Source organism: Sphaeramia orbicularis, chromosome 5 (assembly GCF_902148855.1).
Source record: "Sphaeramia orbicularis chromosome 5, fSphaOr1.1, whole genome shotgun sequence".
NCBI classification, from domain to species: domain Eukaryota; kingdom Metazoa; phylum Chordata; class Actinopteri; order Kurtiformes; family Apogonidae; genus Sphaeramia; species Sphaeramia orbicularis.
Window position 1 is genome coordinate 54,189,139 of NC_043961.1, and position 25,137 is coordinate 54,214,275.

At 36.8% G+C, this 25,137-nt stretch overlaps 1 protein-coding gene across 1 annotated transcript; it reads right to left on the reverse strand.

Annotated features, from left to right (window-relative positions):
• Positions 1-244: 244 nt before the first annotated feature.
• padi2 (peptidyl arginine deiminase, type II) lies at positions 245-25,137 on the reverse strand. The gene is made up of 16 exons (XM_030133731.1): positions 24,919-25,137; positions 22,022-22,193; positions 21,178-21,247; positions 17,858-17,919; positions 16,755-16,872; positions 13,529-13,660; positions 13,232-13,410; positions 12,868-12,971; positions 12,595-12,706; positions 7,457-7,564; positions 6,979-7,130; positions 5,329-5,476; positions 5,031-5,124; positions 4,860-4,939; positions 2,510-2,647; positions 245-1,416 (listed from the first exon to the last, which is right to left on the reverse strand). Exons 1-16 carry the CDS (start codon positions 25,008-25,010, stop codon positions 1,183-1,185), a joined length of 1,995 nt encoding a protein of 664 aa, XP_029989591.1. The 5' UTR covers positions 25,011-25,137; the 3' UTR covers positions 245-1,182.

The window sequence follows — 25,137 nt, forward strand, 5'->3', positions numbered from 1 at the left end:
AAACCAGATCATAAAGTACACAGTGATGGGTATGGGACAATGAGTGGGATATAAAATGTAGAGCATAGTGATACACAAAGTCTAGGCAGCGAAGTGTAGAGGAGGCAGCATGCATAAAAATAATGTCCCTTACCCCATAATCACCCGTTATTAAATGTGAGTTACGAGTGGTTCAGTCTTCTCCCACTTTCATTTTGTTATCATGGATAGAAGGTACAAAAATGAGCTGTTTCAGTGACATGACTAAGGCACATATGATTTATTGTCTGGAACTTGAAAGCATTTTCAGAAATACAATCAAATACAAAATATTGCCTGTTTGTGTAGTTGCAAATGGAAGTACAAACCACTCATACATGTTGCATTTGACTCTGGAAGAAGAGTTACATCAAAAATAGATTGTTGTTTTGGTGATAATTATGCATTACACAATACATAATTACATATACAAATGTGTATAACAATTTTTCAAATGATTTTATATAAAGATGATTTCTAAGGATTTTCCTCAGGACTGAATGACTCCTTGAATAGATGGACTACGCCCTCTGGTGGTTCTGTATTATTGTAACACATCGCCATGTGATTGCTTGCACTGTATGACAGCACACAATCCAAACCATTAACAGGTTCTGCGTAACTCTTTTATAAGCTCAGTTAAAATTATTGTATTTCTGTCCTTGTCAACAGTCTGATTAAGGCCTTGTTCAAAACTTGTAAAGACTGACATAAACTGCTTTAGTAAAGATGAAGAGGATGCACAAAAGAAACCATTATGGTAAATTTCCCAGATTAATAATGATGGTATTTTTGTAAAATAAGAGAAATCTACAATAAAAGTTGCACAAGTGATGTCAAAATGACTGATAACACAGTAAACTAAATGCTGTTTTGTTTTTTTGTTTGTTCGTTTTTTTTTTTAAAGGCATTTGGTTGAAGCTTTATTGTCAAAAGTACAAAGAAAACATTTTAAATCTTTGCACTGACCAACTTAACTGACAAAAGGAGACTGAATAGTTTGTAAACTATACCAGTAACCATGTTGAGTCAGATTCCATAATTATCAGGTTGTACCAAACTTTGTTAAAGAATCTGTTTAAAAAGTATTCAGGTCTTTCACCACCGACTGTACATACATCCTCTGTTTCTCCTACAGACCTTTTCACCCTCTGTCATTTTCACTCACATCTCCACATTCCACCACTTGAACTCAAACGCTTTCCTGCGGACGTTTGAGCCACAGTGCACTTCTCCCAGCAGTTTGTGGTAGGCGGCAAAGTCGTCAATGAACGTGCATTTGAGGCCTAATCCGTCCATCAGACGGCACATCTCCGCCTCCAGAGCACAATGTCCGTTCACCTTGGGACCAAAAGGCTTCGGGATGCCCAGGTTTTTCCCCAACACTATCATGTTCACCTGGAAAAAGATGGATCAGACAATGTGATTAACAGAACAACTGTCAGCTCCCAGATTTATTTACTCTCTACTAGGGACGCACTAATCCGATACCAGTATCAGGCATCGGCTCCCATACTCAGTGTGTGTACTTGTACTCGTACTTGTAAAAGATATCCGATACAAATGCACCGATACCACTTATGGCTGTGTGACATTCACAGTTCAGTGCAGCAGGTGGAATAATGTGTGGGGAGTGTGAAGAGTGGAGATTTTTCAAAATAAATAATGGTGATAAAAGTAACCCTGACTGCAAGTAACATTAGGGGCAGCCATGGCTCAGTCGGTAGAGCGGGTCGTCCAATAACCGAAGGGTTGGCGGTTCGAATCCTGCTCTGTCCATGTGCTGTTGTGTCCCTGGGAAAGACACTTCACCCCCCTTGCCTCCAGTGCTGCTACTCACACTGGTGTATGAATGTGTGTGAATGTTCGGTGGTGGTCGGAGGGGCCGTAGGTGCAGAATGGCAGCCACGCTTCCATCAATCTGCCCCAGGGCAGCTGTGGCTACAAATGTAGTTTACCACCACCAGAGGGAGGATGTGAGAGTGAATGAATAATGGATCCACTGTGTGCGTTTTGAGTATACGTTCATAGAAAAGCACTATATAAATCTAATCCATTATTATTATTATTATTATTATTATTATTATTATTATTACATTAAAGACACAGACAGATACGGAGTGTTCTGTCTGTCCTCTGCGTATATTCCATCCATTTTCCAGGTGCATTATGGTTAATTAAGAGCGGCGCCCCCTGGTGGATTAATTGAGAAATGCTCCTTCCGACACATTAAATGTCAGTAGCAGCACTTCGTTCCAGTCAGACTAATGTCAACGACAATAAAGGACATTTTCAAAAGTAACCAAGAACTGTAATTGGATTACTAAGTACTCGTATTGGTACTCGGCAAATACTCAAATGTAAGTACTTGTACTTGGTCTGGAAAAAAGTGGTATCGGTGCATCCTTAACTCTCTACTAACCGATGAATGTTTGAATCAGAGCTATGTAATGTGTGCAAAATGTGAATCTTAAATGAAAGGGAAACTCACCATATCTGGGTAATAAGGCATTGCTCTTAGCACCCCTTCATCCTCCGCCATCTTGAAGAGGATCGGCAAGTCGATAATGTCCTCATCGTCCAGGCCCAGCTCTCTCTTCAGTACATCCCTGTTCCAGTCGACGCAGCTCTACAAGAGAAACAGATGTTACATGATCGCTGATGCTAAAGAGGGGAGGGACTTTTGGACTATCAAGCAAGTAAGTTTTATTTACAGGGCACTTTTCACAGACAGGGGGTCACAAAGTGCGTTACAGTGCAAGATACAGTTAAAAGGAATTAAAAATACAGAAAAAAATATGGTTTTAAAATGCAATTAAAAATACAATTAACCCTTTCATGCATACTGGTCACTACAGTGGACAGTTATTCTCCAGCTGTTCTCTTGTATATTCATGGATTTTGTTGTTTTAGTTCCATATCAGCCAACACAGTGAACGCTTATGCATCATCCCATTCACTGTAATTCATACTATTACTGTAACTTTGCTGTTCTTGATAAACCTGATCTGCACTAACATGTTTCAGTGTACATCGATTATTTGTTAGAAAAAAAAAAGTTTTTTTTTTTTTTTTTGCACATTATCTCCATGAAACAAGTAATAATTAGCATTAGAATGTGTTAAAATGTGAGAAAACAGATTTTATTTCATTGTTTTAATATCAATTTCTGATATTGGGTTTTAAACACGTTTCTTTACTTCAAAAATTAAATGCATGGACGTTTTTGTAACTCCATTAAAAAAAAACAAACAAAAAAAAACCTTGATCACATTGTTTTTATTTTTTTTTCATGCCTATGGAGGAATAAAAACACTCAAGAAAAAAAATCTTAACTAAGGTTCTCATAATTAATGCATGAAAGGGTTAAAATGCAATAAATTCATAAAGTGCAGTCAGTTTGTAGCGGCCCTGAGTCAGTTGGATTTAAAATAGTCTCTTAAGGTGTTTTTTTTAAAAGTCTGTCCAGTGGACACAGGTAAGAAGTTGTGAAAATTTCATGTAAGGTCCGCTGTATAACAGAGGCATAGAATTCGGGAGTCAGATACTTAAAGCACGTGAAGTTTCAGTTTCGTTTAACGCTAGCGTAACTGACATTAAGTACAGATCACACCCAGCTAAAGGCGCCCCTGCCTTTGAGGATGTTTAAGATGGCATTTAGACTTTCCTAATTATGTGTAATATTTGTCTTAAACTTGTCTGGTTCAAAAGTTATGAATCAAAAACTAGTTTGCTGTCCATCTGTGACGCCCTTGACCTCACCCATATGCAGAATGGAATATTATGTAATTTAGATTTCCTTGTCTGAATAAATAAGAGAGAAAGAAATGAGTATGGAAAAGATTTGTTCCAACATTCTAGTTAAATTCAAGAGAGGACTTTTTGGCCAGGCTGAGTAGAATGCATAATAGCCATAATAATAACTGAATTTTATAACCCTGTATTCATGTACAACCTAGTTATTTGTAGTCAGATGTCCTGAGTACACTAAAACTCCTCTGGCTGATTACACTGGTCAACAACAAATTTATTGTTTAAGTTTTTTTAGCTGATTTCGGATCATTTTGGTGTGCTGAATCCAAAAATCACATTAATTTTGCTCAATCAGGTCACCTTCCTGAACTATGCTACATATTGGCTTTTTAACATTTTTGCTTACATTTATGGGCATTTTCACATCATATGATACAAAATTCTTTCATATTTCTTGCAATAAATGAATTCTGAAGATTTTACTTTTGCCAATTTATGATTAATGTTTTTTTTAATATTACAGGTGAATGAAATGGCTTCGACTAGAAGATCTTGCAAAAATAAGCCTGACGTATTCTGCTACATCTGCGGTGAATACACCATTGTGCCTAACGGGAATCAAGTCACAAGTTTCATAAAGTGTGCTTACCAATCTTATTTTGGTATTAAACTTAGTGACCAATATAAAAATTCAATAAAATAAAATAAAAAGAAATGAAATAAAAATCAAATTAGCAAAAAAACCTGACCTGATTGAGAAAAACAGATGTCATTTTTGGATTTAGCGGTGCAAAATGGTCCTAATTCAGTTGAAAAAACCTAGACAACTTTCAAAAAACATTTTTTTGTAACCCAGTGGTGAGCCTATTACAGATGAACAGAAGCATATTACTGCCCATGAGTGTGGAAAGGCCTGGTCCATTGTCAGTGTTGTAATCAGTTATTAACATACTTTGTTCCATGTGCTGCTTACAGCCAAAAAAAGCAGCAAAGTTGAGCATAATTTTTTGCTCAAATGGCTCAGTTTTGTCGTCAACCTTTATGAGCATGAAAGATTTTTTGGAGAGGAAAATTAAAATTCTACTCACCTGAACATAGTTATTTTCAGCTTCAAGGTTCTCATCATCAAGTATCTCATCCACTGTTACTGGTTTTTCATCATGCAGACCTTTTTGGCAGTATCGAACAGAGTGAGAGTTAAAAAAAAATATATAATATGTTTTTGATCAGATGTATGTCTGACAGTGGTTAGACGCTACCATCAAACAGTTTGGCTTTTCCATGGCCGTCCCTCTGTAAGCCTCTGAATAGTTTGTAACCTGCGTCTGGACTGGTCAGCAGCAGCCGGAAGCCCTGTGCACAGAAACACAAGGGACAAAGATAACACTGGCTGCCACATATCCTGAGAGATTATTGACCTAGAGAAGAGTCATTTCAAGTAAAACTGCATGTCTGTATCAGCCGTTTACAGCCAAAAGCTTCCTGTCCACTCAGCTTTTCCCTTAAATTAATTAGCTTAGCACTCCCAAGTGTTTTGGTTTAAGAGGTAATATTTACCTTTCTGTCAGGAGCAGGAACAAATGTCATGAATTCATCAACGTGGCCGACAACAAGCCAGTCAGAAAATAAGGCAACAGGTTCCTGAACGGTCTGAGCCCACAAGAAGTCTTGAACCACTTTCGTCATGTTTCGTCCTTTAGTCGCTCTTAAAGAAAAATAGAAAAATATGCAATTGCGGTTCTTTCAGTATTGTGAACTACTACTTTGACTAGCACATTTGTTTTTATTTTACAGCGAAAACAACATTGCATTGTGTTTGAAAGCTGTCCATGCACAATTCATTCATTAACTAGAAAACCACTCGGAGAGCACTGACCTCCACCAAGGCAGATCAGTGCCCCGGATTTGGATGAAAATTTCAGGAAATGTTGATACGGGCACAAGGAACAAATGATTAAATTTTGGTGGTGATCGGGGGTGGGGGTGCCACTGATCTGCCTTGGCGGAGGTCTGCGCTGTCTTTTCTAGAAAAGCACCCATAGAGTACAGACCTCCGCCAAGGCAGATCAGTGGCACCCCCACCCCCGATCACCACCAAAATTTAATCATTTGTTCCTTGTGCCCGTATCAACATTTCCTGAAATTTTCATACAAATCCAGCCTTAACTTTTTGAGTTATCTTGCACACAAACAGACAGACAAACAGACAAACCAATGCCAACAAAAACATAACCTCCTTGGCGGAGGTGACTAGAAAAGCACTCAGAGAGCGTAGACCTCCGCCAAGGCAGATCACCCCCCCCCTCCCCCCCAATCACCACCAAAATGTAATCATTTATTCCTTGTACCAGTATCAACATTTCCAGAAAATTTCATCTAAATCCGTCAATAACTGTTTGAGTTATCTTACTAACAGACAGACAAACAAACAAAAAATCCCCCCCCCATCACCACCAAAATCTAATCATTTGTTCTTTGTACCAGTATCAACATTTCTGGAAAATTTCCTGAAATTCCATCCATAACTTTTTGAGTTATCTTGCTAACAGACAGACAGACAGACAAACCCCGATGAAAACATAACCTCCGTCGTTACACTTGGCAAAGGTAATAAAATTATGTTTTACACACATTACAATTTAAGATCCTGATCAAATGTTCAGATTCTATTCGCAACGGCTATTTGTCATCAAAATTAAATCAACTTGAAAGTGACTGAACTTAAAACATTAACATAAGTCAAACACTGGATGCACCATGGGTTTGTGGTTTACGCAGTCAAAAACACAATGTCCATTTCATAGATGTATTCCAAGTGGTTTATTTTCAGACTTTTTGCAGGCAAACAACAACCAAGGCCTTTTTGCTGTCTCTCCTGCTCATCCTGGCTGACTTGACATGTCTGTCTGTCTGTCAGTCAAAAAAAAAAAAAAAACACAGGCCCAACCAGGTGCAAAATGGTCTGACTTGGTGCTACCTATTTATACCCATGCCACCCCCCGATCACCACCAAAATGTAATCATTTATTCCTTGTGCCAGTATCAACATTTCCTGAAAATTTCCTCCAAATCCATCCATAACTGTTTGAGTTATCCTGCTAACAGATAAACAGACAGAAAAACAAGCCCCGATGAACACATAACCTCCGCCATTACACTTGGGGGAGGTAAATATTCTTTATATGTATGATCAGTTTTTAAACTCACGTAGGAAAGGCCACTCCGATGATAATTCTTCCCAGCGGGTACTCTTTTCCGTTCACAGTGACTGGGGGGCTGACTTCCAGGTTACCAAATGAGTCCATGCTACTCACATCCCTTCTGTGAGGAACCCTGGTCACATATCCAAAGTCAGGGCCCTAAAAAAATAAATTTTCATGATATAAAACACTAAACGATGTCTGAACGCTGCAAAAATCAAAATCTTACCAAGTGTATTTTTCTTATTTCTAGTCCAAATATCTCATCACACTTAAAATAAGACATAATCACCTATAGAGTAACTTTTCAGTGAGATATATTAGCTTATTTTTAGACAATAGAAAAGTTACTCTTGAGGTGATTCTGTCTTATTTTAAGTGTGATGAGATATTTGGACTAGAAATGAGAAAAATACACTTGGTAAGATTTTGATCTTTGCAGTATACTATCATAGTTTGCTCTCAGTTTGAATAAAACATCTCACCAGTAGGACATTATATGGAAAGTTATTGAGTTCTCGGTCTCTAGGGGAATCCAGAACAACAGGAAAGTGGTGATGAGGTGCGTCCACATAGCCAAACTCCAGCTCATCCTGAAAAACAGTAGGTATATGTGAATAGTGACTTTTACTCCTGCTTAGGGCTGGGTATCATGGCCAATTTCCTTAATCGATTCATAAGGTTCTGAATCGATTAATTGCGATTCGATTCGATTCAATTCAGTAATAATTGATTGATTCAGGTTCATTTAGTGATACCAAAGTACAATTTTGAGTTGTAACTTGATTATTTGACTACTGCAGCCATGCAACACAGAATCAATATTGATATTAGAAAGGAAATAAATCTGACATTTCAGCAGTAAATAGATGAGTCTACTCTGAAATAATGAACAGGACAGAAACATGTCCATGTTTCTCCAGTGGCTCTGAACGGACTTCTGCCTCATCTTTATTCTGTTTTATACCTGGTGCTTCTAGCCTTAAGGCACATTACTATCACCCTGGGGCACCGACACCAGTTTGGCCCCCCTGAAACAGAACCATGTTGGGCCCTTGGTAAAAGAAACCCACTGGAGGGGGAGGGTGGGCGGAGCTTCACGATTTCCACTTTACTATTCTTCTAACTCCGCACTCAGCCACAGGTGATCTAAGTTAATAGATCTAGAACGACTAGCTTCCGCAACCCGCCTCTGCCAGCCGGTTCCTCCGCACTGCGGGTTAGAGTTTGAAGCCAGGAGGACCTCCCACAGAGGGGTTTTCCCCACCCTTCCTCCACGTCCCTCCCGCACCAGAACCATCGCGAGCATGACCACGAGGGGCTCGCGAGACAGCAGTTTCCGGGTCATTTACTTGTGGTCCTGCTCTGAAAAATCGATCTCATCCACCATTAATTGATTATGCAAAATTAAAAAGAAATTGACCTAAACTCGATTAAATCAATTTTTTTTCCCAGTCCTACTCCTGCTGTCTTCTTATCTTATTTATTTGACTTGATTGCAGGCCTAATTTGCCTCATATGTTGGATGAATATTAGTAAGTAAAATGAAAGTTGACCAGACATCATACTGTCTGCAGTTTCATACAAGTCAAAGTCAATGCATAAGTCTCTGCTCTGTGTTTTCATGCGCATCCATATAGTTGTGATAGTGTTTATTATATACAGGGGTTGGACAAAATAATAGAAACACCTTCACCTCAAGATGATAATGCCCCAATCCATACAGCTGGAATTGTTAAAGAATGGCATGAGGAACATTCTAATGAAGTTGAGCATCTCGTATGGCCGGTACAGTCCCCAGACCTCAACATTATTGAGCATTTATGGTCAGTTTTAGAGATTCAAGTAAGACGTCGATTTCCACCGCCATCGTCTCTAAAAGAGTTGGAGGGTATTCTAACTGAAGAATGGCTTAAAATTCCTTTGGAAACAATTCACAAGTTGTATGAATCAATACCTCAGAGAATTGAGGCTGTAATTGCCGCAAAAGGCGGACCTACACCATATTAAATTATATTTTGTTGATTTTTTAAGGTGTTTCCATTATTTTGTCCAACCCCTGTAGTTCCATAGATGGTTGAGATTTTTATTATTTTGTACAAACAGTTACAGTAGTAGTATATCCACTGTTAATACTTGTATTTGGAGCTAGTAGTATTAACAGTTATGGACATTTGTTCAAGTTATTGGTAATTATAGTAGCACCAGCTGTTTTAGTTTTTAACAGTTCTAGTTCAGTTTGCTGCTTATCCCCCCCATCTCTTTCTCTCTCTCTTTTTTTTTTTCTTCCTTTACCCTCTCTCTCTTTAACCCCGACTGGTCAAGGTAGACGTCCATCCTCCAGGAGTCTGGGTCTGCTCCAGGTGTCTGCCTGTTAAAGGGAAGTTTTTCCTTCCACTGTCACCAAGTGTTTGCTCCTGGAGGATTCTGTTGGGTTCTGTAGATTGGCTCAAGAGTCTGGTTTCAACCAGCTCTATATGTAAAGTGTCATGAGATCAGTCATGAGTTCCTTTTGATGAGTCCTATACATAGGATGGCTCAGGCTACTCTTAGATCTGCTGCTATAGGCTTAGACTGCTGGGAGACTCATCTGGATATACTGAGCTCTTCTCTGCTCCTCCTCCTCTCTGACCTCCTCTCTGCTCCTCTTTCTCCCTGACCTTTTCTCTCCTAATTTTCTCTTCTATTTACATCCCAGTGAATACATGTTACTGACTTGACTTCTTCCCTGGAGTCTCTGTGCTTTATCGCCTCACAGGTTTTCCCAGGATCATCACAGGTTTTCCCAGGATCCTCTCTGGACCTGCTGCTGTGGTCCTGCCTCTCTCCTGCCTTCATCGTCATCACTCACTTATCCATATAGTTATGATAGTGTTTATTATATAGTTCCATAGATGGTAGAGGTTTCTATTATTTGTACTAACTGTTGTAATAGTCGTATTAGCCACTGTTAATACTTGTATTTGTAGTAGTAGTATTAACAGTCATGGACCTTTGTTCTGGTTTCTAGTAATTATTCTAACACCAGCTGATCTGCTTATGACAGTTCTAGTTCAGTTATCTGTGCATCAACTACATCCATGTGTCTCCCCCTACTTTCCCCCTTCTCCCCCTCTCCCCCAGTCTCTTTCTATCACTCTCCCTTTTTCTTCTCCTTTACTCTCTCTCTGTAACCCCAACTGGTCAAGGCAGACGACCATCCTCCACAGTAGTCTGGGTCTGCTCCAGGTTTCTGTCTGTTAGAAGAAGTTTTTCCTTTCACTGTCATCAGTCACCAGTGTTTGCTCCTGGAGGATTATGTTGGGTTTCTGTAAATTGGCTTAACAGTGTGGTTTCAACCAGCTCAATATGCAGAGTCATGAGATAACTTTTGTTATGATTTGGTGCTATATAATAAAATTTGATTTAATTGATTGATTGATTGATTGATTTCCATACAGTCTCAGTGTGTCGTGACATGGCATCGTATATGCAAGTGTGACATATTTTCTTAAAGGGATCATTTTTAGCTAAGCCCACTTTTATTAGTCTTTGGTTCATTTATTTGTGCATTTGGACCCTTATAGTTCAAAGTTTGAATTTGATCCCTCCAGGTGCTGCAAAACTATCTTTATATTCATTTTGGCAAAAATCGAGAGAATTTCTACAACTTGCATTAATTCCTGCTTAATTTGTTACGCCTATAAATAGTTCCGTCACAACATTTCCGCATGTAAGGTCAAGACTTCCTACAAAACATTGCTCCAATTGTTTGCCTGCAGCAGTGGTTGTAGTCCAAAATGAAAATACAGTCGCAGAAAAAATTATTAGACCATCAAAAGTCATCAAAAGCAATGGTTATGCAATCAAGTACTAACTCCTGTGTGTATCATATGACTAAAACAGACAGAAAAGAAAACACGAAATGCCTAAAAACACTGTTTTTGTCAGTATAATGCCATAGATATTGATGTAAGAACTGAAGTGATTTTGGTTATCATCAAGAAAACATGGGAAATGGATTGATAACAGCTCTGAAATTAAACTCTTATGAGCTATGGTTGTTGTTATTATAATTCTCCCAACAAATGTACCTTTAGTTATACCGGGCATTAAAATGAACAAGAAACTGATAAAAACAAGGGCAGTTTAATCATTTTTTCTGCGACTGTATGTCTAAACTTTGAGCCGACTACTTAAGATCTTCAGGTGTTGGTTGTATTAACAAACACAAGTGCCTGAACGGGACAGAGCAGCACAGCCAGCAACTTGGAGGGGGTGGGGCATGAGGTGGCTCATGTGCATTTAAAGGGCCAGCGCTCCAAACGACAATTCTGGTGTCATTACTCAGAAATAGGGTTGAAAATGGACCTGTGGAGTTGAATTAATGAAGAATTCAGACCCAATAATAGCATTTACAGTTTATGTAGACCACAGGGAAATGTTTGAAAATGCATAATTCCATTTAAAAAAGCAAAATATCCCTCCTTTAAAGCTGCTGTAGTCCAGACAGACAATTGGAGCTACACTAATGCGTTAGACCACTGAGATGCCTCTCCATATACTGACCACACCCTCCAATTTGGGGGTCTGTTTAAATTTCCCAGCTCTCCCTCTGGCACACCAGTGCTGCTGCATTGCATCATTACTGCCAGTGCTTTAAGACCTCATCCACATGCAACCTCTAAAGAGAATATATTTATTCATCCCTTCCCAGTAACTACTAACAAAAATATCTGTGGCAGTGGCAATTTCTCATAGACTGCAAGGGAAGCCCGGCTTCCCCTAAAATTACGAAAATTAAATGGTCAAATATGTACGGTTGTGTTGACATTTCATTGACTCCAAATGTGTTAGAACACGTTCATCTCACAGATGAGTTCGTTCAGAATCAGCTTTATCACAAATCAATGGACTCGATGTTGTTCACTTCTCATATATTCCCGTTGCGCTGTTTTCTCATTCGATCTCTGCTCAGTGCATTTGCCTGTAGATGCCCGGCGTCCATGCACTTCAATGGGACTGAGTGAAACAGTTTTTTTTCATTGCTTCAAAACTGGACGGTAATTGAATAAATGCCACGATGTTGTCCCGCTCCTGGACGCTCAGCGTCTCTGGGGGTGAATGGAGCTGTGGGCGGAGCTCAACTGGGCTGGATACTGGACTTCCATGTGCTGATTGGAGGATCAGTCGAAAGGCTGAATCCCGTTTGACTGACAGCTAGTTTGAGATCTCCTCCCTCACTGACAGTTCAGTTTAATACCGTCACGCATTCTGCTGTGAAATCGAGAGAGAAACCACTACGAAACAACTTGTTCATTTCTTGCACTGTAAATAAAACACTCATTGTACTTCCTTGTTTCAATTGAACATAATTTCAATGTTTTCTTGTTTAGTTGGTACGAAGGTCACTGACCATTTTCCTAAAAAGGAACGGAGGGCTGAATTTATGTTTGAATAACTTGATATTTTTTTTGATGTAAGCCGACAATGAGCTTCCCCTCTCTGAAAGACAAGCAGCCACCACTGATTTGTGGGTAGTGATGGTCCCAGAGCCCAAATGCTAAACTCTAAATATATTCTACCGCTGCTATAAAACATTCAAACAGGAGGTGTGTGACTGGTCTGATTTCAGTTTTCTTACCTGCATCCAGCGATCTCCCCTGTTCACATATTCATGACAAATCTTAAGTTTGTAACCGCTCCCTCCAACGAGGTTCCTCATTCCTTGAAGGAATTTCTTGTTATCAGATGTACTAAAAAGGTAAAAAGAGACAGATGGAGTTTTTACAGGCAGATATGCACACAAAACATCTTCACATGGTAAAATAAAAAAGTATAAATAATTAGAAATGTGAAACAGTAGCTTGGTACCTTTTGTCACCATCATATTTATTATTGATCATTCAGCTCTTACCTGCAGACAAACACCTCTATAGGCTCGAGGGTGTTGGGTGTCATGATCCACGGTGCCACTCTGAACACAACTTTGTCTGTAAAAATAGGCGTCTCAGGAAGAGCCTGTAGAAATCAGAGAGTCTGCTAAGCACAGAAATAACACTCCCACCTATTGCCATTTACTCTGGTTGAAAAAAGGAATCTTAGGCTGATTTGTATTGTAATAAAATAAAATCACCTACATTAAATAAGGAGAACCCTGTTTTTTTTTTTTTTTAAATTTGAGCACAGTTTGACGACATTTTTAATACAGAACTAACTAAACAATAGGAGAAGAAGTGGGGTTGTGTTAGCTGCGGGTGTCATGTACAGGCAGGTCTTACTTGGTTAATAGGTTCTAACAGACTGAGGTTGATACTGATGAGCCCGTTGAAGTCTTTGTCTGGGAACCTGCGGCCCTCAACATAAAAGTGAACCTCCTCTGAACCTCCAACGTAAGGAACCTCCCTAGTGAGGACCCCACTGTTAAGCATCATCGGATAGTGTTTCTTCAAGTAGTTACCTGCCAAAGTACAGACAACATAAACAAGGTACAAAATATATGGTTATGCATATACTACTGCCATCATTTAACTTATTTACCGTTAAATCACACGCATTTCATTCACACAGGACATTACCAGAGGATTTCACCATGAAGACTCTGATAGACTCTGCATCGCCTTGAGAAATATGCATGGTGAGCTTGTAGCCCTCTGGGAGTTTAGCTGGGCCTTTGGTCCGAAGCACCATGAGCGACATGTCCTTCAGATCTGCACATCCACAAAAGGAGAGGTAATGTTTTAAAGCGCAGGTGTCAAACATGCGGCCCAGGGGCCAAATCTGGCCCACCAAAGGGTTCAATCTGGCCCCTGAGATGAATTTGTCAAATACAAAATTTACACTGAAGATACTAACAATCAAGGATGTTGAAATCAATTCAATCTAAAGTGCAAATTTTCCTCTTTGTTTTAGTATAAAAAAGTAAAATTAGAAAAAAAGTTACATTTACAGACTATCCTTTTACAAAACAATATGAATAACCTGAACAAATATGAACAATCTCAAAAGTCTTAAGAGAAGTAAGTGGAATTTTAACAATATTCTGCCTGTTACTAAATCTTTAAGTTGTGAGGCACATGTATAAATGATCAACATTGCATTTTTTTCTCCAGAATTTTCAGGTTGTTCATATTTGTTCATGTTATGTTAAAGTACAGTTCGTAGATGTAAACATTTTCATAATGGAATTTTACTTTTTTGTACTCAAAAACATAGAGAAACCTTTGGAGTTGACATTATTTACGAGTTCTTATCCTATTATTCATATAATTTTACTGGTCCGGCCCACTTTAGGTCAGATTAGGCTGAATGTGGCCCCTGAACTAAAATGACTATGACACTCCTGTTTTAAAGGAGGGATATTTTGCTTTTTTAAATAGAATTATGCATTTTAAAACATTTCCCTGTGGTCTACATAAACTGCAAATGTTCTGCTTGGGTCTGAATTCTTCATTAATTCAACTCCACAGGTCCATCTTCAACCCTATTTCTGAGTAATGACACCAGAATTGTCGTTTGGAGCGCTGGCCCTTTAAATGCAAATGAGCCACTTCAGGCCCCACCCCCTCCAGGTTGTTGACCGTGCTTTCAGCCACTTGTGTTTGTTAATACACCCGACAACTGAATATTTTAGGTAATCGGCTTGAAGTTTGGACATATTTTCAGTATGGACTGTGCATATAACAACTGAAAGGGCTCTATCTGCACTACTCTCTTTTACTTTATTTTAACTGATTATTATTTATGTTTTATTGATTATGTTTTAATTGTAATTGTGTGTTTTTAACCTGTCTCTTTTCCATTTTTGTAAAGCACTGTGAACTACCCTGTGTATAAACTGTGCTATACAAATACATTTGCCTTGCCTTGTCTATGGACTACAACCGCTGCTGCTGATAAACAGTTATGTCGTACTCAGAGAAATGTTTGTCGGAAGTCTTGACCTTATATGTGCAAATGTCGTGATGTAACTAGTAGGGGTGTTAGAAAATATCGGTTCTGCAATATATCGCGATATTTCATTTCACAATACTGTATCGATATTTTCAGGTATGTATTCAAATGCAGATATGACGGAGGTTCATTTTTGTTTTTTGTTTTTCTTTACTGTTTAAATCTTATTTATTATTATTTAACACTGTTTTATTAAATAATGGTTATTTGAAGCATCCTAAAAGCACTTTTTACTGTCTGAGAGGCAGATGTTAGGTCCTTTGATGGGACAAAAATAATGTTCTGATGTTAGTTCTGAACTAATAGAATATAAATATTTGAACAGGATCTTAAACTGAAATGTCTGTAAAACATAACACTGGTCAACAACAAATTTATTGTTTAAGTTTTTTGAGCTGATTTCGGATAATTTTGGTGTGCAGAATCCAAAAATCACATAAATTTTGCTCAATCAGGTCAACTTTCTGAACTATGCTACATATTGGCTTTTTAACATTTTTGCTTACATTTATGGGCATTTTCACATCATATGATACAAAATTCTTTCATATTTCTTGCAGTAAACGAGTTCTGAAGATTTTACTTTTGCCAATTTATGATTAATGGTTTTTTTTTAATATTACAGGTGAATGAAATGGCTTCGACTAGAAGATCTTGCAAAAATAAGCCTGACGTATTCTGCTACATCTGCGGTGAATACACCATTGTACCTAACAGGAATCCTGTTAGAAAATGATTTTTTTTCTCTTAAAACTTATTTTGGGTGAGAACTATATAAAAAATCAACTGATAAAGTCACAAAAATGTAATCAATTTTGTGAGAAGATCAAATTTTTCAAAATCAAATTAGCAAAAAAACCTGACCTGATTAAGAAAAACAGATGTCATTTTTGGATTTAGCGGTGCAAAATGGTCCTAATTCAGTTGAAAAAACCTAGACAACTTGCAAAGAACATTTTTTTGTAACCCAGTGTAATTTAAGTTTGAACACAGGAACATTTTGGGATATAGCAGTTGATCCTGTTGTGATAAAAAACAAAAAAAAAAAAAGTGTTTAGTATTTGTGCATATTGCTGGTGTAATTCAATTCTTCCAGGAAATAATCATTTTTCAAAAAGAAACATATTAAAAAAAAAATTGCCTTTTTAACAGTATCGTGATATATCATGATATATCGTATCATGATCCTAGTATTGTGATTTGTATCGTATCACCAGATTCTTGCCAAAACACACCTTTAGTAACTAGTTATAAAACATAACAAATTAAGCAGGAATTGAAATGGGCTGTCGAAATCCACTCAGTTTTTGCCAGAATGAATATAAAGACAGCTTTGCAGCACCTGGGGGGTTCAAATTAAAACTTTATGAACTATTAGGGTCCAAATACACAAATAAATGAACCAAAGACTAATAAAAGTAGGTTTAACTAAATATGACCCCTTTAAAACCTGGTATTCAATCCTGTCCCAGCTTGTCAGTCATGAAGTGTAAAAAATGCACTATTAACAAAGTGGAACAAAATGTCCTTGGGTAACCAGTACAGTAGAAGTAGCTTGAGGCTAAACAAGAATCCGTTTACACAGTATCAAATGAATTCATGAGTCTGGGAAACTATATGAAAGGATCAAATTTCAGCTCAACCAGTTTGTCTACTTCAAGGTTGTTTTAAGGGGCATATGGTACATGTAAGAATGTTGGCTTGCAGTTTTATCAAACCAGTTCACCATATCACCAATTTAATCTGCTATTTAATCTGCACAGAGAAAGCAAATATGAATGGCCTTAAATGTGGCAATATTAAAAAAGTAAATAGCACAGAGAGGATGTCTGTATAAGGAAGTGTTTTCACCTGAGTCTGTTGAGATGAAATTCTGCTCGCTGTCTAGTGTCTTCGCATACCTCCATTCAGAGTCACAATTGACCAGTAAGATGGCTCCATGTCCTTTAGGGCCCCATTTCCAGGTTCCCTAACAAGAAAAAGGACACCGAAACACTTAGATAAAAGATTCAGTCAAATGAATTTACAACACAATCATACATGTCAGAGTTTCTGTTTGCATCTTTCAAGTTGCTGAAACAGAACATAAACATTATAACCATGTGGGCAGAACAGTAGATCATAAAAATCAGATAATAAAGTTAAATGTGGCCGTTAAAACACAAAATCACATCTGTTCTGGCTTAACTACATATCTCGAATACAACAGGCAAGAGGAGAGTATAAACACCAGAAACAAAAGTATATCAAACATTTCCAAATTGTAACTAAAAAAGAGTCCATCTAAAACACAGGTGTCAAACATGCGGCCCGGGGGCCAAATTCGGCCCACCAAAGGGTCCAAAGGGATGAATTTGTGAAAAACTGCAAAAATTACACTTAAGATATTAATATTCAGTGGTGTCAAAATAAGTTTAATTCAGTTTCCACATACAGACACATACAGTCCAATTAGATTTCAAGTGGGTCCGACCAGTAAAATATTGTCATAATAACCTATAAATAATGACAACCCCAAATTTTCTCTTAGTTTTTTGGTGTAAAAAAAGTGAAATTACATGAAAATGTTTACATTACCAAACTATACTTTTACAAAAAATGGGAATAACCTGAACAAATATGAACAAACAGAAATGTCTTAAGAAAAGTAAATGCAATTTTACCAATATTCTGCCTGTTACTACTTGTTTTGTGCGATTGTAATGCGCATGTGTAAATGATAAACGGAGGCATAATATTGTTAAAATTGCACTTGTTTTTCTTAAGACAATACAAGTTGTTCATGTTATTCAGATTTTTAAGGAAACTTTGTAGATGTAAACCTGATCATAATAGAATTTTACTTTTTTCACTGTTATTATTTTACTGGTCTGGCCCCCTTTGAGATCCAATTGGACTGAATGTGGCCCCTGAACTAAAATGAGTTTGACACCCCTGACCTAAAACAACCTCACCTTATTAGGGTTGTTTTTCTCCACAACTCCATCTCTGTCGGCATCCACATCCAGTGAGATCTCTGCAAGACAAATGTTTGTAACTGAAAACCTTTTGCATTAGATGATTATATTACCAATTGTAGCATTAACAAACAGTGCAACTCATTTACAAAAGACAATATATGTGTGTGTTTCCATATCAATTTCCTTGTGGATCAACTTTATGCTAGAAAAAGACCATTTTGATGAGTATGTAACTGTTGTGTAGACTGTTAATGTTCTTCCCACATGCTGACAGGGGAACGACTCAGACATCAATGGAATAGCAAATATTTGCTTTGGGATGGTGGCTGAGACTGGTTGTAAACTGACATAAAACAGAGTGATATATTAACTTAACTTTGACAACCCTGCAGCATATTCCAAAAAAGTTGGGATGAGGACTAGTATTGAGGTTCAAACTTTTAATAACACTGGTCAACAACAAATTTACTGTTTAAGTTTTTTGAGCTAATTTAGGATAATTTGGGTGTGCTGAATTCAAAAATCACATTAATTTTGCTCAATCAGGTCAACTTTCTCAACTATGCTACATATTGGCTTTTTAACATTTTTGCTTACATTTATGGGCATTTTCACATCATATGATACAAAATTCTTTCATATTTCTTGCAATAAACGAGTTCTGAAGATTTTACTTTTGCCACTTTATGATTAATGTTTTTTTAATATTACAGGTGAATGAAATGGCTTCGACTAGAAGATCTTGCAAAAATAAGCCTGACGTATTCTGCTACATCTGCGGTGAATACACCATTGTACCTAACAGGAATCAAGTCACAAGTTTCATAATGAGTGCTTACCAATCTTATTTTGGTATTAAACTTGGTGACCAAGATAAAGTTTGGGCACAGATTGTGAGAAGATCAAATTTTTCAAAATCAAATTAGCAAAAGAACCTGACCTGATTGAGAAAAACAGATGTCATTTTTGGATTTAGCGGTGCAAAATGGTCCTAATTCAGTTGAAAAAACCGAGACAACTTGCAAAAAACATTTTTTTGTAACCCAGTGTAATGATATGATTTGGAACAACAGATGTCAGCAGGTAAATGTACTCATGTTTTGTTACAAAAGGAGCAGCCAGGAAAGGTGAAGTCCATTTCTCTGATTCTAATTCCTTCTGAACCACAAAAGCCAATTTATTCCAAAATTATCCAGTTCCTCAAAACAAGAAGGGAAGTTTTACTTTTATAGTGCAAAACATAAATCAAAACAGTCAAGGAATATCATTAAATTTCTGTGTATTAAGAACAAAAGGGCCATCCTAAAGTGAATCCACACTGTGTCTTTTCGCTCAGATTCCACCGCATCGACAACCACTATTTATTTGTAAGTGACAGAATGACACGGGCTCGTGAGCCTATGTCCATGTTGACGAGCTCTTATTAACAAGCACATCATCAACTTCTTTGGGCCCTGAGGCATTTCTGATGGACCATCAAACAGTAGACTCATGCACTGTTGTCCATTACAAAAGTCTCCCAGCTTTGTAATTTGCTATTGATATATTACTGTTGTAAATAAATTGTAAATAATTTCTATTCTGTTTAATTGTTCATTGTGTATCATGGATGTGTTTTATATACTTTTGACTTTGTATGGCTGCTACCTTGGCTAGGTCTCTCTTGCAAAACAAATTTCTAATCTCAGTGGGACTTCCTGGTTAAATAAAGGTAAAGTAAAACAAATACAGAAATTACAAATGTAAAGCTTACATGTATATAAATGTTACATGCATTAGCAGTGGTTTTCAACCTTGGGGTCACCTGGAACTGAAATGAGGTCGCCTGAAATTTCTATTAAATGATAAAAAAAATAAAAATAAAAAAAACTAAAAAAACGTACTAATAAAAAATATATGGTGAGTTGAGAGAGACAATCCCAATCCATAAAAGACATAACAAACTGTGAAGCTGAAACTGAAGCACTGTGGTACTGTTTATCTTTCAAATGTTCATTGTGGTTGATTCAAGATACTGCAGCTCTTTCATAATTCATAGTTTGAGTTATTGTTTGTTCAGTATTAATTGTCACTCTTGGAAATCCAAGCTGGACTAGAGTCTGGCTTAGAGTCTGGTTTCGACCAACTCGATATGTAAAGTGTCATGAGATAACTTTTGTTATGATTTGGCGCTATATAAATAAAATTTGATTGATTGACTGATTGATTGATGGACTGACAGTACATATCTTGACCAAGGAAAATAAAATTCTCACTTTGTGCAGTAATCTACACCTGGCTTTTCTGCCTCCGTTCATAATAATATACATTACATAGACTACATGTCATCTAAAATTAACGTTTATTTGCAACATAGGAGAGCAAACTATTACATGATCAAAAACAAATTAATTGTAGCAAAAAAAAAAGTCTGTGTTTTGAATGTCTGGAAATTTGTGATGTTAAAATGGGGTCACGAGACAAAAAAGATTGGGAACCAGTGCATTAGCAAGAAAAATGCTGCAACATATGAAAAACCTGGAGAGTAGTAACAAACGACAGTTCATGACAAACTCATTTGCGCAACCAACAGTAAAGGGTTTCATTGTTCCTATGATGAAACAAATAACGAGAAAGTAAAGAGGAAACGGCCATCAGCGCTTTAGAAATCAGCCTTTTTCAAGGAACAAAAAGTCAGACACAACACAAATTTTGTAAAATGTGCTAAAAATGAAAACTAGAAGCAAAAATATATGAAAATAAGTTCTATTAACCCTTTCATGCATAGGTCACTACAGTGGACAGTTATTCTCCAGCTGTTCTCTTGTATATTAATGGGTTTTGTTGTTTTAGTTCCATATCAGCCAACACAGTGGACACTTACGCACCATCTCATATCCTGACATTCAGACCATTACTGTAACTTTGCTGTTCTTGATAAACCTGATCTGCAGTAACATGTTTTAGTGTAAATCAATTGTTATTTGTTAGACAAGAAGGCTTTTTTTGCATATTATCTCCATGAAGTGAGTAATAACAAGCATTAGAATATGATAAATGTGAGAAGACATCAGATTATCAGCATTAAAAATGTTTTTATTTCATTGTTTTCATATCACTTTCTGATATTGGGTTTTAAACACGTTTCTTCACTTCAAAAATTAAATGCATGGATATTTTTGTAACTCCATAGGAAAAAAAAAAAAAAAACTCGATTGCATTGTTTTTTTCATGCCTAAGGAGGAATAAAAACACTCAACAAAAAAATCTTGGCTAAGGTTCTCACAATTCATGCATGAAAGGGTTAAAATGAAAGAAATGGCACATAATCTTACCGACAGCTGTCAGGTGAAGAAGGGCTTTCCCCAAGATGCTTTTATCTTCTCCGTAGTACCAGATTGAAAGCTTAAAAATATAAAAGCACAAGTTATTTCTGCACTTTGTGGGAATTTTTGATTCCACATTGACATTACAGGTACAGACTGCTGCCTTTGAAAATATGATTACCAGGGTTAATAATGTTTCAAATAAAAATGGTCAAATATGGCAAACACGTATGGCTCATATGATAAAACCAATGAAAACTTAAATGACAAAAGTACATTCTGTACATGTATGTATACATGTGTATAAGAATTGTGGGGGTGCGGGGAGGGGGTGGGGGGGGGTTGTGGCTACCTTTTTAAGTTGTTGGTTGTTTTGTTTTCTTTTGTGTCTTTTTTTTCACTTTTTTTTTCCTTTTTTGTAAATGACTGAAAATATGCTAAAACCAATTAAAAGTTAAATGACAAAAAAAAAAAAAAATACAGATCTAATAGTTTCTTTACAAAGTCACACTCAAGAAGCTCTGCTCAAAGTGAAATTTCTCCTCTAGTAACTGAAAAGTGAAAAATCATTAATCAAAACAAGTACAAGATACAAATGCCGCAAAGGGGGTGGACTGAACTTTAGCACTAGATATTCAATCATAAAATCATTTTTAGATTGTAGATGAATATTATTAAGAAATTTTCAGGCTGTACAAATAATGAAATCCAAAATGCAGAAACTTTAAACAGGTCTGAAATTGTCTGCACCTGTTTTGGAAAAATACTGACGGAAAAAAATACATTTGTCTGACATATGTTGGCATAGGGTGTGTTTATTGTTTCTTATGTATGATTGTCTGGCTTATCTTACCTTGCTATCATTTTCCTCTTCACTTGCACAGCTCATGGTGATCAGAACAGTAGAGCCTTCATCCAGTTTGATTGGAGAGAGGTAGGATGAGAGCTTTGGCTGGTGGCTGACGCTGCACTGAACTTTGGGAGAACATTTCACAGAGAAGGATTTGGTAGCCGGGGGTGCACTCCTGTAAACATAACAGCCTTTATTTAACGTGTGAGCAGTTTTTTATGTTTACAGAACACAGATATTAATTAAACACAAACATAAGATTAGATGTTGTTGAGTAAACATGTGAGCGAATGCACAGTCTATAGTCATTACAACTTGGAAAAGAGCAGTGCTGCTTTCAGGGCACATTTTTAATTATGGTAAATAAAAGAACATAAATGTTTAATAATGACCATGGAGCTGTGAATAGACTCTGCAGAGGATATATTATATTATATTATATTATCTTAATCTCCCTATAACTTTGTTATTAAGCCTGAATGATCTGAAATGAAAGGGGGGTATTTTCCATGTCTCCTTTAAAGAAGGGGACTGAGTTGAGGACACGTCTACACCCACTGGGACCAGTCTGGACTTGATAGGACTGCTGGCAGCGCAGTAGTGTGGAGATGGGTAGAATAGATACAAAGACTTTGTAAGACTGAGTAAAGGTATTTCAAGAGTTTTGTAGGAATGTAAATCTTTGTGAATAAAAAACATGCATAGATAGATAGATAGATAGATAGATAGATAGATAGATAGATAGATAGATAGATAGATAGATAGATAGATAGATAGATAGATAGATAGATAGATAGATAGATAGATAGATAGATACTTTATTCATCCCAGAGGGAAATTTACAGGTTCCAGCAGTATCACAAACTTAAAAAAAAACCTTGAAAACAATAGTAAAAACACTATAAATTTCCACAAAGAGTCAGTGCAAAGGAGACTGTTGTGTTAAGAGAGTCTGTGCAAAGGATATAGTGCATATATATAGGGAATGAATAACACTGGTCTACAAGGAAAATGCTTCCAGAATAAAAGTAATGAAATTTTACCACATGAGAGTCACTGATAAAGAAAAATCAAGTCAAAAATGTTGGATGGCTAAAGTTTCCAAGATACAGCCTCGGGTCAAAATGTGAAATTCAAGAATTAACGAGAGAATGGGTTTGACTCAAAAGGAATATGTGTCTCAGAGCTACAAGATCTACTTCAAAACACTGTCTGCACATTAGAATACATTCACTTTACAGGTTCTATTTAGAAGAAGGAAGATTTCTAAAACTATTATATAAATGTACATAAACTAATATATATGTGTAATAACACTTCATCATATACCTTGAAAACATCAGCAAACCGGCACTTTTGTCATTTATTTTCCAATTAATCTTATTAAAATACGTAACATTTAGCACATTTAATGTCTGAAGCAAACCATTTCTAAAAAAATTGTAGACCAGTGTAATGGGTCGATAATGTAAAGCACTTCAAGTGTCCAAAAAAGCGCTATAGAAACCTAATCCACTATTATTATTATTATTATTATCATTATTATTAATGTGAACAGTGTGTGTGGTGCTCAGTGCAGGAACAAAAAAAGAAAATAAAAACTAGTAATAAAAAGGTCCCTGAAGCCACACAATGATAAGAGGTTTGACGGATATGTGTAGTAGTAGTAGTAGTAGTAGTAGTTTATTCAGTCATGACAACACCAAATATTGTACACAGTATTGACATTTCACGCAAAAGAAAGAAAACGAATCACAGAATCACAAAATCAAGAATCATGTGTTTTATAATGTGCTGAATAATGACTGAAAAGGTATAGGCAGAAGCAGACTGCTTATCAAGGCCTATCCTATATCATAACTTTTTAGGCTACCAACCTCCAAAGAAACAACAACAGATAATTAATCGCATTTATAAGCTTCAAAAATAGCTTTACAAACCATTTTCTTAAAAACCAAAAAAGAATTACATGTTTTTAAATTTATGTTGGCATCATTCCAAAATTTAACTCCAATAATGGACACACATCTCCTTTTCATACATTTTTTTTTTTTTTTTAGCTTTTTGTACAGTAAATTTGCAAACACCTCTGAGATTATATGGAATGTCCTGAATTGAAAAGAACCTCTGTATTGGGTCAGGGAGCATTTTTGATTTTGCTTTGAACATAATTTGCATTATTTTATAATAAAAGAGATCATAAAATTTCATCACATAAGAATTTAGAAAAAGTGGCTCCGTGTGAGCATAATAATCAGCCTTATTGATAATACGTATAGCTCATTTTTGCAGTTTTATTATTGAATTTATGGTGGTTTTGAAGGTGGATCCCCACAATTCCACACAGTAAGTTATATAGGGAACAATCAATGAGTAATAGATTAAATGTGCAGTAACTTAAACAAATAAAATAAAATAAACTCTCTTAGAACACTTGTCCCACTCTTCCCAGTGGTTAATCCAGCCTTTTACTGGGTAGGCTGGTATTTGGCATCATTACAAACAGCATTTGTTCGGGACAACAAAGTATCTCCTGTTGAATACTAACAACAGGACTGTTTCTCCTCCTCTCTGAGATCCAACACCAACACTAACAGGACCCGCACAGAAAAGACATATCTCATTATAGGCGACAAAATCAACAATAGAACCCTTTATAGGGGTTGCATTCGGATTTTAATGTTGAAAATAGGTTTTAATCGATCGTGTAAAAACCTAAACTCTGCAAACACAAGTGTGGATTCTTATTGAGAATGCATCATAATATTGTTAAAATAGAGAGAGGTTGCAGACACCTAATACAAATACTGAGAGAAGTAAACAAATAACTTGCCTCTATATGTATGTGTGATCTAATAATAATAATAATAATAGCAATAATAAGGTGTGTATCTTCTTACCTGTTCAGGTTTATATTAATTTCGGTGCCGACCACATAAACAACCTTGGTCGTCTTGTCATAATCTACCCTCAGTGTGCGGCTTTGGGTCATGGCTGCAGCTCTGTTTTAACCACACACAGCTGTAATAGACCCTTAAAGTCTCTGCTTTATTTTTTCTCCTTTGGTCCCGGTAGATGGAGCGGAGACGCAGCTCACATACTGAGATCAAGATGGAAGC

Excerpts from the sequence above, each read along its gene's own strand:
- padi2 (XM_030133731.1), bottom strand. The coding sequence starts at position 25,010 with ATGACCCAAAGCCGCACACTGAGGGTAGATTATGACAAGACGACCAAG. Across the intron at positions 12,707-12,867 it reads ATAGAGGTGTTTGTCTGCAG|TACATCTGATAACAAGAAAT; the intron begins GTAAGAGCTGAA and ends TTACCTTTTTAG. Across the intron at positions 7,131-7,456 it reads TTCCATATAATGTCCTACTG|GGCCCTGACTTTGGATATGT; the intron begins GTGAGATGTTTT and ends TTATTTTTTTAG.